Source organism: Zootoca vivipara, chromosome Z1, assembly GCF_965207765.1.
Source record: "Zootoca vivipara chromosome Z1, rZooViv2.hap1.1, whole genome shotgun sequence".
NCBI lineage: Eukaryota > Metazoa > Chordata > Lepidosauria > Squamata > Lacertidae > Zootoca > Zootoca vivipara.
Window position 1 is genome coordinate 74,626,618 of NC_142583.1, and position 15,766 is coordinate 74,642,383.

General features: G+C 49.4%; 1 protein-coding gene across 6 annotated transcripts in view; it reads left to right on the top strand.

Moving 5' to 3' along the window:
* Window positions 1-5,366: 5,366 nt before the first annotated feature.
* The window catches only part of IDH3B (isocitrate dehydrogenase (NAD(+)) 3 non-catalytic subunit beta), a 29,066-nt gene continuing 18,666 nt past the window's right edge, over window positions 5,367-15,766 (top strand). For 4 of the 6 annotated variants that reach the window (XM_035139966.3, XM_088660770.1, XM_035139885.3 and 1 more), the window contains exons 1-2: window positions 5,367-5,418; window positions 9,774-9,851. In XM_035139966.3, coding sequence (XP_034995857.3) covers window positions 5,383-5,418; window positions 9,774-9,851 — 114 coding nt within the window. In that variant the 5' untranslated portion in view covers window positions 5,367-5,382. Of the gene's footprint in view, window positions 5,710-9,773; window positions 9,852-15,766 lie in introns of all 6 variants that reach the window. The other 2 variants (XM_088660771.1, XM_035140119.3) reach the window with 1 other exon arrangement.

A 15,766-nucleotide genomic window follows, 5' to 3' on the forward strand; every position in this document is an offset into this window, starting at 1 on the left:
AACATAGATGTTGAATAAAAAAGGAGCTAGTAAACATCCTTGTCTAACCCTCTCTTTGAACTGGGATTCCTCTAGAAAGTCTGCCGTCCTGTGCAAATCTTATCTGAAGGGTATTATTTTCATGAAGCTTAATCATCAGAAGTAATAGCCTTCTGTTAATACCCATGTTGGCCCAAAGCCTACCCCTAGACACAGAATCAAATGCTGCCTTTAGGTCCACAAAGGCACATACAATGACTTTTTCCAATGTTTCATGTATTTATAAATAAAATAATCTAACACTAAGCAGTGATCAATAGTGGAACGTCCAGATGTAAAGCCTGCTTGTTCAATTTCTAGTAAATCATTATGGTCCAACCATTCACACAATTTTAGGCACAGATGTTTTGTATATAGTTTTCAGACCACATTCAGAAGACTAATTGGTCTATAGTTAGATCAGAGGGATTGGCCTTTTTAAGTATAGGAACAATTATGGCCAGTCCCCAGTCTTTAGGAATTTGAGCTGTCATATCTATACAGTATATGAAAATAGATTTGCGAGAACCGGGGCCCACCAATTTATTTGCACTTTCAGAAGTTCAACAACAATGAAATCACTTCCTGGGGCTTTACCAGGTTTCATTTGTAGAATTAACGAAGTGATTTCCGATTCAGATATTGGGGGCCATGGTGCAGCATTATCTAAATAAATCTCAAGAGGCGCGGGATGCCATTTGTCCCTAAACAACACTTTATAATGCTCTTCCCATATATCTGCAGGGATTGTTGTGCCCTCATTATGTGATTTGGTTTGGGTGGAGATAATTTTCCAAAAACTGACATTGTCTTTTTCTATGGAGGCTTTAATGAGGGCCTGCCAGATAAGAGAATCTGTGGCTCTTTTTTTGGTTTTTAATAGCTCTTTGTAATTCTTTTTTTAAAGTTGTAATTCAAATTTAGTAATTGGATTAGGATTTTGCTGGAAGACCTTAAAGCATTCTCTGAGTATAGGTTTTGCCCGGATACATTCACAATCAAACCATTTTTTATTAGTAGAGTATTCATTATGCCAACCTAGCAGTTCGAAAGCACGCCCAAAAGTGCAAGTAGATAAATAGGAACCACTACAGCGGGAAGGTAAACGGCGTTTCTGTGCACTGCTCTGGTTCACCAGAAGTGGCTTTGTCATGCTGGCCACATGACCTGGAAGCTATACGCCGGCTCCCTCGGCAAATAATGCGAGATGAGCGCACAACCCCAGAGTCGGTCACGACTGGACCTAATGGTCAGGGGTCCCTTTACCTTTACCTATTCATTATGGTTAGAGCTTCTAGGTCTTGAAAGCAGCTATTGAAGTTTTCGGGTTAATAAGTTATATTGATCAATTGGGGAAGTCTCTTTGACGTTGTTGGAGGTCAAATTATCCCAGAAGAGCTGGCCTTCTGTCCAGAGGCTAAACCTGTTATTGACATGAGGGGACCATTTGATTCTGGCTCTGCCTCTTTGTTGTAAATCATAAAATACGAGTGCCTGTGGGGCAAGCCCACATCTGGTGGGTCCCCAAAATTCAGTCCTTTTGAGATTTCGGGGTAATTGGTCACTTTCGGTTCTTGTATCTACCATAAATTCAATATGTTCATCAAAAAGATCTTGAGAGATAAGAATATAGTCGATAACAGATTGCCTAAAGCCTGACCAATAAGTAAATTGACCTGGGCAGTCACCCGAAGAGAGGCCATTTAAAATAACAAGGTTTAACCTAAATGCCATTTGGAAAAGGCATGCACCAGCAAGGTTAGCAACTGGGTCAAGTGATCGGCGCCTGAAGAGAGGCCAAGATTCATCATTTGCATTTAAGACACCTATTCCCCTTTCATTGATCAGCTGTTCGGCCTAACCTTGCATTAAAGTCCCCACCAATAATTAAAGAGGCTGAAGGGAACTTGTCTGTGACAAAGAGGATGCAATCTTCCAGCTCCTTCCAAACATTTTTCAGATCAGATTGTTTCATAAGAGGGTGAATATATACATTGATGCTTATGATCTTAAAGTGGGCAGAGAATATCTTGACAGCCAAAATCCATTTTTTATCGATTTTCAATTGTCTAGGGTAAGTTCCTAAGTCTTTCGGCACGAAGGTGCTCAAGCCTCCAGCAGGTCTTCCCCCTTTTGGGCCGACTGAAGCACAGGAGTGGAAAGCAAAATAATTATGAAGTTCAAACGGATTTTGCATCCAGGTTTCTTGGAGCAGGATGATCTTAAACTGTGACACGTAGTTTAAAAAATCTTTGTCCATTGTTTTTGACTGCCATCCAGCAACATTCCAGGACAGTAAAAGAGGTGGGAGTCATTTCATCTCCTCAATAGTATCCAAAGCCCTCCGGGGTCATGGAAGATGCACCCATTAGATGGTGAGTTCTCTGCTAACGGGACGCCGCAGGGTTTTCAGCATGGACTTCAGTTGGGCAAGATAGGGGTACTGTATATATTCAGGTGCCACCAGAGGAATTTCATGTCCCGTTTTCCAATCAGGGTTCGATGGAATATTCATCTTATTTGTGAGCTTAAAATCTTCTGAATTACGAAGACAGAGTAATAGCTCATCCAGTCTGTCCGTTATCTCTGTTTGTTCGAATTTTGGCAACTGAGAGAAGGATACAAGTAATTCCTGCTCCATGGAGTTCTCTAGGTGGGTAGCCTTTGTTAGGAGGGGAATGGGGGTCCCTGTCCAGCTAATTAAATCTGAGGTCGGAGATGTAGAGCTCATAATAGATGGGGAGCCCTCATTTTTAGCTGCTTTCCCTTTAAATGAGGAGTAAGGTAGGAGAGGGCAAATCCTAGTGTCGATAAAAATTATTGTGATAAAATTTCCATAATTAATCAGAGTACTTCGTAGAGACATCAAAGAGGTTGGAAGCTTTTTGGATTCAAAGGAAAGCAGTACTCTCTGCGTTTGTGGCCTGCTGTAGATATGGGTAAAGGATTTCAAATCGATGGAGTGGGGGTTTACTCCTCCTTGCATCGTGCGTGGAAGACCAATTAACCACCTGGCCTCTGAAGGGGTGGACAATTAGACAGAGTTTAGTGGCTTGTGTGACGAACCTCCTCCTCTCTATTACTAAATGAGACACAGGAATCCAGAGGTGAAGCCACACACACTCTTTCCCCGCCGCCTCCCAAATAAACCACTTTATTCTTGGGAGTTTATAAGTAAAGAGACTCTCCCTCCAGCTCACGTGGCCTGGTATCAAAGGAAAACTCTAGGCTGTTTGTTAGAATAACCTCCTGTCGCCAGTAAAGGGTCCCTGTAGAAGTTTGCCCCTTTCCACACTGGCAACTTGTTGACACTCCAGGTTATCTTTCTAAGCCTCCTCAGCGTTACTCTAAGACACGGACTTTTGCCTCCTTTCCTGAGGTAAATTTGGTCCTCACCACTTCTGTGAGTCCTGATACCTTGCTGGAAAAATAATGACGATACTTCTTGGCACAAAAGAGAAGATTTTTTATTAACCTTAGAACATAGTTATTTAATTAACGTTTCATGAGTTTATAAGAAGCATTTCGGTTGTAGGTAATCTCTGTCAAACCCTTAACATCAAGCCTTCCTGAACCTCCTCTAGATTCCCACTCTCCTAGCCTCCCATCTATCCACTCCCTCCCCCTCTCCTCAACTGACAAAACCCGCTGCTCCCTCCTTTTAAACTGGGAAGAGTCCCGCCCCCATCAGAATGTTATGTCAGTCAGGCTGGAGGTGGATTAACTCTTTCCCAGCCAGGTAGGAATAAATATTTCAAAACCGTGTCAATCTGTTACAGCTTGCAGCGAGAGATTACTGTATAGGAAGATATGGAATGTAGTTCTTCCTGAATTTGTTCATTTTCGTATTTGCAGCCAATCTGTGAGATTGAGTGTGGTAAAATCGATGCTCTGGGCATTTGTTCGGCCCTGGCCTCCGGTAAAGCATCTGAGGGTCTGTCTTTACCATTTTGAGATACAAGAGAGACAATCTTCCACTGTGAGAAGCGAAGTTACAGGAAACCAGGAAGAGGGTTACCAGGAACAGTAAGAGCTGTTCGGCAGTGGAATTTGCTACCAAGGAGTGTGGTGGAGTCTCCTTCTTTGGACGTCTTTAAGCAGAGGCTTGACAGGCATATGTCAAGAATGCTTTGATGGTGTTTCCTGCTTGGCAGGGGGTTGGACTGGATGGCCCTTGTGGTCTCTTCCAACTCTATGATTCTATGATTCTAGGGCCTTTTGGGTAGTGGCACCCGTCCTGTGGAACGCCCTCCCAGCAGATGTCAAAGAAATAAACTGAAATATCTGACTTTTAGAAGACATCTGGAGGCAGCCCTGTTTAGGGAAGCTTTTAATATTTGATTAATTATTGTCTTCTAATATTTAGAAGCCATGGGGCATCCAAGGCCGGCTTTGTTGGGGGGAAACTTCAAGCAGGATCTGAGCCCAAGAGCAGCCTTCTCCCCTCCTGTGGGTTCCTGCCACTGGCACCTGGCCCCGAACTTCATCTCTCTTATTATTACTATTTTATTTATGATTTTCAGTTTTATGCATTTCAATAATTTTACTATCATGTCAACATTTGAAAACTCGACTTTCTTCCCCCTCTTTCAGCGGTTCCTTCAATTTATTTTTTAATATTTTCTGCATATCCAAATTAACTTAATTTGCTCCTTTATTCATCTACTGTACTTTAAATCTCTACTCTGCTAAAACTGCAGGTTATTACCGTGATCCTGCCCGTGTCCTTCTCTGTTTACAGTTTATCCATAACTTCCATCTCTCAGGTGGGGGGGGGCACCCAGGAGGCCAAAGTGATGGGATGTCTCTGGAGGCCTCGCCCTCTGCCCTCCCTCCCTCCCTCCCGGCGGTGTGTGTGTGTGTGTGTGTGTGCCTTTTCAGTGGGGTGGGTGGGTGTGTCTGGCCCAGAGGAGCCCCAGAGCTCCCGGCTTCTTGGCCGCCCCAGTTGGAGAGCCCAGTGTCCAGTGGAACTCCCTGCCACTGGAGATTGGGCAGGGGGTGCCTGCCGGGCAGAAAACTTTCTTTTTATTCCAGGCCATCAAGAATTCGTCTTTCTACAGAGGCATTTGAACTTCGGATTTCAGCCTGTGTGGTAGGGATTTTACTGCAAGGCTTTATTGCTGCAGGAAGTACTGTAATAATGTGCATTTTTATGACACAGAGGCATAATAATAATAATAAACATACACACATATATATGTAGGGCACGGGGCGCACACGTGTGCGCATGCGCGGGATGTCAGGCTTCCATGACGGAGAGGGATTCCGGAAGCGGACCCTTGGCGCCGCTCTGCCCGCGCTCACTCGATGGTGGCAGCCTTTCCGAGCCTCCTTCCGGGCCGCGGAGCATTGTGGGGCGGCAAGATGGCGGCGCTGAGCGGTGTCCGGGCGGTTGCCAGGGTGAGTGAAGGGGAGACGGCGGCCCCGCGGGGAGGGGTCTCTGGGAGGTGCCTTTTGGCAGGAGGGCCCCCCCGGCTCCTCCTCTGTCAGCCCCTCCCGCCCCCTTGCAGGGCTTCTCGCTGCTTCTGGGACGTCCCCCCCCCTCCTTTGTCCTCTCCGGAGAGCTCCAGGGGCCCCGCGCAAATGAATTGAAACAAACAATGGAGCTATTATTGTCACGGATATGACCTCTGCTCTTTTTAAGCAGCATTTGAACACGGTTTGACATGGAGTCTAACTAGTTTCAAACAGGTAGGTAGCTGTGTTGGTTTGCCGTAGTCGAAACAAAATTTTAAAAAATGCCTTCCAGTAGCACCTTAAAGGTAAAGGGACCCCTGACCATCAGGTCCAGTCGTGACCGACTCTGGGGTTGCGCGCTCATCTCGCATTATTGGCCGAGGGAGCCGGCGTTTGTCCGAAGACAGCTTCCAGGTCATGTGGCCAGCATGACAAAGCTGCTTCTGGCGAACCAGAGCAGCACATGGAAACGCCGTTTACCTTCCCGCTGTAGCGGTTCCTATTTATCTACTTGCATTTTGACGTGCTTTCGAACTGCTAGGTTGGCAGGAGCTGGGACCAAGCAATGGGAGCTCACCCCATCACAGGGATTCGAACCGCCGACCTTCTGATCAGCAAGCCCTAGGCTCAGTGGTTTAACCACAGCGCCACCTGGTTTGACACCAACTAAGTTTGTCAAAGGTATGTGCATGCACACAAAAGCTCATACCAATGACAAACTTAGTTGGTCTCTAAGGTGCTGCTGGAAGGAATTGTTTTTATTTAGTTTCAAACAGTCCCTGTTGATTTTCAGATCCCCGTACCACACTTGAATCAGCACCTGAATGAGCTGCTCTGTAGTTGTACAGTCTACAGCATGGAGGTGACTTTAGCCTGCAAATTCTCAATGGGATTTACGCCCAGGGAATTCCCTGGCCATTCAACTACCTGTACAGTATTTGCTGCTCTGTCCTGAATTTCTCCCCCACTTTAAATGTGTGATGGGGGGCTAGGTCCTGCTGCAATATCCCAGTACCATTTGGAATAACTCTCTTTTGTAAAAATGTAGAAGGTAAAGGCCCCTTCGCCACGACAAGGCATTGATCCATGAAGGGGCCTTTACCTTCTACATTTTTACAAAAGAGAGTTATTCCAAATGGTACTGGGATATTGCATTATGGTGATATTTTGAATTATGGGATATTTTGAATTATGGTGCTGGAGGAGACTCTTGAGAGTCCCATGGACTGCAAGAAGATCAAACCTATCCATTCTGAAGGAAATCAGCCCTGAGTGCTCCCTGGAAGGACAGATCATGAAGCTGAGGCTCCAATACTTTGGCCACCTCATGAGAAGAGAAGAATCCTTGGAAAAGACCCTGATGTTGGGAAAGATGGAGGGCACTAGGAGAAGGAGGCGACAGAGGACAAGGTGGTTGGACAGTGTTCTCGAAGCTACGAACATGAGTTTGACCAAACTGCGGGAGGCAGTGCAAGACAGGCGTGCCTGGCGTGCTGTGGTCCATGGGGTCACGAAGAGTCGGACACGACTAAACGACTAAACAACAACAGAAGGTAAAGGATCCCTGACAGTTAACTCCATTCAAAGGGTGACTATGGAGTTCGGGTGCTCATCTCGCTTTACAGGCCAAGGGAGCCGGTGTTTGTCTGCAGACTATTTTTCCAGGTCATGTGGCCAGCAGGACTAAGCCGCTTTTGGCACAACGGAACACCAAAACCAGAGCAGTGCATGGAAACGCCATTTACCTTCCTGCCGGAGCGGTACCTGTTTATCTACTTGCACTTTTTGGCGTGCTTTTGAACTGCTAGGTTGGCAGCAGCAGGGACCAAGCAACGGGAGCTCACCCCATTGTGGGGATTCGAACTGCCAACCTTCTCATCGGCAAGCCCAAGAGGCTCAGTGGTTTAGACATACTCAATAGAAGCTCAGTATATTGTGGCGAGCGCATCATTCCTTCTATTTGCTGCAGTCTTCCAACACCAACAATGATTAACTGACTTTTCATGTTTGTTTTGAGTACAGGATTACGAGTAAGATAGAAAACATGCTTTGTTTCAATTAATTTGCACAAGGGTGTACAATGCCCACCACAACAGCCCTGCCAGATAGGGTCAGGCAGAGAGGCGGTGGCGGGCCCCCAAGGTTGCACCCAGTGGGCTTCGTGGACGTGTGGGGGCGGGATTTGAACCCTGGTCTCCCCAAATCCTGGAAGCCATTCAATGCCCACAACAGCCCTGCCAGGGAGGGTCAGGCTGAGAGGCAGCAACGGGCCCCCAAGGTCATCCCTTGGCTTAATGGCCAAGGGATTTGAACCCTGGTCTCCCCCAGGTCCTAGTTTGACACTCTAGCCCAGTGTTTCTCAAACATGGGTCCCCAGCTGCTGTTGGACTACAACCCCCAGCATCCCTCCCCACTGGTCCTGCAACCACTGGATGATGGGAGTTGTAGTCCAACAACAGCCAGGGCCCCCAAGTGAGACCCCCGCCTCAAGGAGTTTGCCTTCCGAGTCTTCCTGGGGAGGGAGGCCCCAGGGATGGCTGGCACATGAGGAGGTGCCTGGGCCCCAGCACTGCGTACCCCCAAAGAACTTGTGAAAACGGCAGCCTTTCAGGAAGAAGTTTGTCTCTAGAATTGTTTATTTCATAAAATGTATACGTGGCTTGATTGTAAGAAAAACACCTCAGGGTCGTTTGCGAAAAGATAAAAAAAATCAAGAAAAAATTACAATAGCTTAAAGCGTACAAGAAGCTGAAATACTGAGATGGGTTAAAATTCGCATCTGGGTAGGCTTGTCTAAAAAAGAATGATTTTAGCAGTGAAGGTGCCTGCTTGATATCAACAGGCAGGGAGTTCCAAAGTGCAGGTGCTGACACACTAGATGACTGAGTTCTTACAAGTACAGAATGGGTATTATGTGGCACTTGCAGTAGTGCTAATTCCACCAACTGATCTTCTAGGTCAACTAGTTCCCAGTTGCAAAGAGCTTTAAATACTAACAATAACACCTTGGACTCGGCCCAGTTGCAAATCTGCAATCCGTGCAAATCTAAAATAAGGCTTCCTGCCAGAGATTGAAAGATAGTTAGCATAATGACTGGGGCTGGTGGGAGTTGGGGGTGTCCAGCAACATCTGGAGGGCCAAAGGTTCCCCATTCTGACCTGCGGAATTCACTGTCACAGGATGGTTTTTTTTAATTTTTATAGTATTTTTATTAAATTTTCAGCAAAAATAAAAAGCAAGCAATAACAAACACAGAGAAACTTATACACAACAACAATATCAAATCCATAAAATGGGATTCTCTGAATCCCGCTATTTCCCCCCTTCCTTAAATTCCCTTTTCAACTGCATGCCATTTCTACTCCAAATTATTTTTTCTACCTCAAATTTCCTGTATTAATTGTAAAGTTACAGGTGTTCTTAAAATCCTACCAATGTATTAACCTGTTTACAATACTTTTGCAAACACATAATAAACATTTCCCATTCTTTTTAAAATTTCTTACCATCTTGATTTCTGAGCTTCCCAGTTAGTTTTGTCATTTCAGCATAGTCCATTAACTCACTGTCTCAAGATGTATTGGTGGCCACTGACTTGGATGCTTTCGAATGCGTTTAATACAATGTTATGCATTAACCATGATAAACAAGAGAAACCTTGATGCCACTCTGAATGTGCCACTGGTTTGCTGGGGGGAAGAAATTGGGGGTGCTGTTTCCTACAGTGCCCTCTTGTGGGGTTTCTGGTGGGACACCGGGAAACTGGAAAGAAGAAGAGAGATTTCTGCCTTAGTAAAGTCTTAAGGAGTAAAGCTTGAGGTTGAGTCTTGCTTATATGGGACCAGCTCCTTATATCAGAAGCTAGAGCCCATTTAAAGCCCTAAATGGCCTTGACCCAGTGTACCTGAAGGAGCTTCTCCACCCCCATCGTCCAGCCCAGACACGGAGGTCCAGCTCCAAAGGCCTTCTGGCGGTTCCCTCCATGCGAGAAGTGAGGTTACAGGGAACCAGGCAGAAGGCCTTCTTGGTGGTGGCGCCCGCCCTGTGGAACGCCCTCTCATCAGATGTCAAGGAAATAAGCAACTGCCTGACATTTAGAAGACATCTGAAGGCAGCCCTGTTTAGGGAAATTTTTAATGACTGATGTTTTAATGTATTTTTAATCTTTTGTTGGAAGCTGCCCAGAGTGGCTGGGGAAACCCAGCCAGATGGGCGGGTAGAAATAAATTATCCTCATCCTCATCATTGAGAAAGGGCCCTTCTTTGACCCTCTGCCAGCATTCCCTTTCTCTTGCAGGGTCTTGTGCTCTCGCAGAGCTGTGGGGCATGGAGGGGCCTCGGCACCTCAGCTGCCGTTCTGCAGAAGCCAGCCAAGGTAAGGCACCTCCTCTCCCTTGGGGCGTGCGGAAATGCTCTCCCTCCAGCTCCAGGCTTCTTCTGTTTATTGATGACGTCTCTATGTCACAATTCTGTGTTGCAACCAACACCTGAAGCAGTATATGAAATTATAAGAGAGCTGTGATTCATCTGCAAAAGGAGGCTAAAAATACTGCCATCCCTTACAGGGTTGTTGTAAGGGCTACCAATGTATGTGTAATGCTTTCTTTGTTCTTTTTTTTTTTAAAAAAAATCATGTTATAATGTATATAAAACTGAAAGAACAATTGTAATGAACAGATGGAAATGAAAAAATGAAAAGCAAATCTGTGAAATAGGCAAGTAGAATGAGTACAGTTGCGCATGGGTTAAAATGACAAAAACCAAGTTGGGACTATGTTATCTGCTTATCAAGTATAGTTCCAGATTTGTCAGGCTGGTTATGAGGGTTGTGTGGTGCTTGATATCCTTTGGGAAAGCTCAATTTAAGTTTAGTTATAATTTTCTCACTTCAAGGAAAGGACCTTAAATTAGAGAGAGAGAGAGAGAGAGAGAGAGAGAGAGAGACTCACTTGCTTTGAATACCCAGAAGGAGGAGGAGGAGGGACCATTTTTATCTCATTTATTAAGTCCAGGATAAGAACACCCTCCCAGCAGTGGAACATCTTTGAGGAGGGAAGGGTCTGGGAGAGCACCTGCTCTCATTGCACAAGGTCCTAAGTTCAGTCCCCGGTGTCTCCAGTGAGGAGGATCAGGAATCTGAAAATGATGGGAGACCCTCCTCTGCCCAAAGCCCTGTGTCAGAGGGCCTGGTATGGCTACTCTAGAGTAACGACTCCAGCATGGTCTTTTAAGGTTTTTATTAAGTGCTGATTATTTACAGTGTTCAGAGCAGTAAAAATACATCCTTAAGGTGAGGTGTCTGAACTCCCGAATGGCGATTGGCGCGTTTTCTTCCAGCACCACAGCTTTGGCAGACCCAACCTCTTCCCCCTACGTTTGCGTCGCAATTCGGGAGTTGGGGGAATTGGCCTCCCCCCTGTGCGTCCAACTTCCTGTCCCACCTGCGGCCTGGGCTCCACAACCTTGCCTGAGCCTCGGACACCACTTCCTGACTCTCCGCTGGAGGCAGAGCTCTCCTTACTCTCTCCCGCGCTTGGGGATGGGCTGGAACTTAAGATGGGAGGGACTTCCCTGTATCCCTCGTCCCTCACATCCATCCCCCTCCCAGGCTCCTCTCCCCCCCTTCCTAGTGGCTCTCCGCTTGCTGGGGACGAGTGAAACCCCAAGAAGTCTGTGGCATCCGAGCCTGTGGGTGTAAAAATTTCCCCCCAATCCTGCGATCTTTCTCCTTCCCCCTGAGAAGACGGGAATCCCAAGAAGTCAGTGGCGTCAGAGCTGGTGGGAGTAAAAATGTTCTGCCAGTCCTCTCCTGCCTCTGACGTCGTTGACCTCGGTGAAACCCACACCTCTTCTTCCGTGTCCTCAAATTCCGCTTCCCATCTCCATGGAGAGCTGCTGCCTGCTATCCCTTCCTCCTGCCTCTCCCCCTCTCCCTCCCTTTCCATGTGCCAGGGCTTGGGCCTGTGGGGGAACAGGGCGTGGAACTCTTCCACTAAAAATTCCTCAGGTACTTCTGTGGCCGGTATCCACTCATTGTGGGACGGCGGAGTGTCCTCCCATGCTATCAGGTACTCCAGTCCTCTCACCCCTCTCCTTGAGTCTAAAATCTCAGTTGCCTCATTGAGCTGTCGGGCGTCTCCCGTCTCTCCCCCTCCCTCTGGAGGTTGATCGCTGTCCCTGAACCTGGTACTTTCCCTGTACGGCGACAGCAGCGATCTATGAAACACTGGGTGCACTCTCATGTCCTCCGGCAGTGCTAGCCTGAAGGCTACCGGGTTGACCTGTTGCGTGACCGTGAAGGGGCCCAGCCTCCTGGGTGCTAACTTCTTGCATCGCCCCCTGGTGGGAAGACCTTCCGAGGATAACCAAACCTTGTCCCCCACCCTGATGACCTCTCCCGGTCGCCTGTGGCGATCTGCCCCCTTCTTGTACGCTTCCTTGGCCCTCTCCAAGTGTTCTCTGAGCTGCTGGTGCACCGTCTCCAGGTCCTCTGCCCAATCCTCTGCCTGTGGGCCCTCTTCCTCCTCCTCCCCCTCCCTCTCCGGGAAAGATCTGAGGTCGCGCCCGTAGTTGGCCTTAAAGGGCGACACCCCTGTGGAGACGTGCACCGCATTGTTGTAGGCAAATTCTGCCAGTGGTAGGCGATCCACCCAGTCCGTTTGCCTCTGGCTGACGTAACATCTCAGGTACTGCTGCAGAATGGCGTTGACCCGCTCCGCCTGTCCATTGGTTTGCGGGTGCCTAGCCGTCGACAAGCTGACCTCCACCTGCAGGAGGTTCATGAGCCGCCGCCAGAACCTGGAAACAAATTGGCGGCCACGATCCGAAATAACCCTTAAAGGCAATCCATGCAGTCTGAATACGTGGTCAACAAACAGTTTGGCCGTCTCTTCTGCCGAGACCGCCCTGGCACACGGTATAAAATGGCACATTTTGGACATGAGGTCCACCACCACCAACACTGCGGTCTTGCCCCTGGACGACGGCAGGTCTGTGATGAAGTCCATGGACACTACTTCCCACGGCCTGTGCGGTGTGGCTAAGGGCTCCAGCAAACCTGCTGGTGGCGCTCTGACCACCTTTGCTCGCTGGCAGGTGTCACATCCCCTTACATACTCCCGAACATCCTCCCGCACCCCTGGCCACCAGAAGTGTCTCATGACTAGGTGAGTGGTTTTGTCCCTTCCAAAATGACCCGCCGTTGGGTTGTCGTGCATCTGCTTGAGGGCCTTACCTCTCAGCTGTTTGGTTGGCAGGTACAGGGCTCCCTTGTAAAAAAGCAAACCCCTCCTTTCCTCAAAGTCTTTGGCCTGCTCCCCCCCCCTCTCAGTTCTCTGAAGATGCGGGTGGCAAATTCATCAGCTGCTGTCAGTGCTGTGAGTTCTGCCTCGCTCACCACTGCTGCTCCGCAGGACCATGCTGATGGGGGGAAAATATGCCTGGGTGCCGGTGGCAACTCCTCCTCCATGTACTCTGGCTTGCGGGAGAGGGCATCCGCCCTGACATTCTGCTCTGCCGGGATGTAGTGGATGGAGAAGTTGAAGTTCGAGAAGAACTCTGCCCACCGTATCTGCCGCTGGTTGAGCACCCTGGCAGTTCTCCAGAACTCCAGGTTCTTGTGGTCTGTGCACACCTGGATGGGGTGCTTGGCGCCCACCAGGAAGTGTCGCCAGTGCTGGAACGCAGCGTGGATCGCGAGAAGTTCCCTGTCAAACACTGTGTAGTTGCGTTCCGGCTGGGTCAGCTTCCTGGAGAAGAAGGCACAGGGTCTCCACTCTCTGTTGGCGTCCAGTTGCAACAGAATCGCTCCCAGAGCCTTGTCCGAAGCATCTGTTTCCAGGCGTAGGGGCGCATCCTGCACCACGTGGAACAGGTGCTGGTCTGAAGCGAATACCCTCTTGAGGCTTTCGAACGCTGCTTGCGCCTCTGGTGTCCACCGGAACTTCTGCTTGCCTCTCAGGCAGTCGGTGATAGGAGCCGTGACGCGAGAGAAGTTCTTGATGAACTTCCTGTAAAAGTTCGCGAAGCCTAGTAGGCGTTGGGCATCTTTGCGCGTCCTGGGGCTGTGCCAGTCCAGGATGGCCTGCACCTTGTCCTTGTCCATCGCCAGCCCCTTGTCTGACAGCTTGTAGCCTAGGAAGTCCACTTCTTTGGTGTGAAACTTGCACTTCTCCAGCTTCACATACAGGTGGTTGTCCTTCAGGCGCTGCAACACCTCCCTGACATCCTTCACATGCTGCACTGGGTCATTGGAGTAGATAAGGATGTCATCCAGAAAGACCAAGCAGTTCTTGAAGAGGAGGGACCCCAGGACGTGGTGCATGAAGGCCTGGAAGCATGCTGAGCCCCCTTGCAACCCGAAGGGCATCACCAGATATTCAAAAGAGCCCAGAGGCGTGAACATCGTGGTTTTCCATTCATCACCCTCCCGGATCCTAATCAAGTTGTACGCCCCTCTTAGGTCGAGCTTGGTGAAGATCTTGCCCCTGCGTGCCGCTGTCAGGAGATCATCCACTCTGGGCATGGGGAAAGCCACTGGCTCTGTCACCGAATTCAGCCGTCTAAAATCCACCACCAGACGGCGCTGTTGCGTGTCTTTCTTGTCCACCCAGAAGACCGGGCTGCCCCCTGCTGCCTTGCTTTCTCTGATGAACCCCCGCTTGAGGTTCTTGTCGATGAAAGCGCGCAGATCCTCCAGTTCCTGATCTGACATGGCGTACAGCTTGGCTGGGGGTATAGTTGCCCCTGGCACCAGGTTGATCTGGCAGTCAAAAGGCCTGTGTGGGGGTAGGTGGTCGGACTCCGCTTCGCTGAAGACCTCCTGCAGGTCCCAGTACGGCTTGGGTATTGCCTCACCCCCCTTGACGTGCATGGTGGCCACCGTGGCTATCGGAGGCCCCTCCCCTGGTTGGTGCTGCATGCAATGTTCCAGACAAAAGTCCGATCCAAAAGTGATGCATCTCTGGTGCCAACTTATGGAGGGGTCGTGGCGCGTCAGCCAGCTCATGCCCAAGACGATGGGGGGGTCTGAGATGGTTGTGACGTTGAAAGCCAGTGTCTCTGAGTGCCTTCCCACCGTCATTCTCATGGGGGGGGTTTGATGCGTGATGGCCCCTCCCAGCAGCTCTCTGCCGTCAATGGTGGCCACGTGCAGGGGAAAATCCAGCTGCAGAAGTTGGATCTGGTGCTCTTCCGCAAAGTTTCTCGAGAAGAAGTTGGCTGAGGCACCACTGTCAATTAAGGCGAGGACTGTCAGGGGATAGCCATTTGGGAGCGTGAGCGTGACTTCTAGAACCACTCCTGCTCTGGGAGGGGTGGGCTGGCTGTGCTCCTCTCTGTGCGGGTGGGCGGGCGGGGGCTGTTGTCTGCTGACTGTGCCTGGCCGCTCCCCCTTGTCTCCTGCAGCCAGGCTGTCTCGTTTCCCTGCTGTGGTGCTGCGTCAGCTGGGGAAGGTACAACCGTTCCCGCCTTTCCTTGCCACTCTCTGCGATGAGGGCAGTCTCTGACGCGATGCCGGGGGGAGTTGCAGAGAAAGCAATTCCCGCCTCTTCCCTCCTTGCGTCTTGGCGCCGCCGGGGTTTGAAAAGCCCGCGCGCGCGCTCCTCCGATCTCCATCGGTTCCGGCTCTGGGCTTGGCCTGGGCGGGTGTGGGGGCGGGCCCTGGGGTGGGGTTTGGTGATGTGGTCTGTCCTGGGAGCGTGGGAACCAAGGTTTTGCTGCGCGCGTCGCTTGTTTGTCATTCCATCTGGATTCCTGTCTCACCCCCACCGCTAGCGCCGCTTTGCTTAACTCATCCATAGTTCGCGGTTTGGGACCTCTTGCCAGCTCATCCTTAACGTCTGCGTGCAAACCCATGTAGAAGGCTGATTTCACTGGCTCACTTTGCAGATCCCACCCCAGTTTGTGCACCAGCATGGTGAATCTCGCCCAGTAGTCCCTAACTGTCGATTTTCCTTGTGTTAAGTTATGAAGCTCCTCTTTAGTGGCCTCCATTTCACTGTCACTAGCGTACATTATTTTTAAAGCTTCTAGAAATAATTTTGCGTTCTTCATGCAAGGATTTTTTTGCGCGATGAGCGGTCTTACCCATTCTCGGGCGGCCCCCGTCAAATGCTCTATGATAAAGGAGACTCTGTGCGCGTCATCTGGGAATTCTGCTGCATGCAATTCCAGCGCATAATTTATTTCTGTCTCGAATCCTAGGTACTCCCTAGGGTCGCCGCTAAACTTGGTGACTAGGCTCTGTCCCCTTCTCACTTGGACTAGCTGCGGCTGGGGCACCCCCCCACC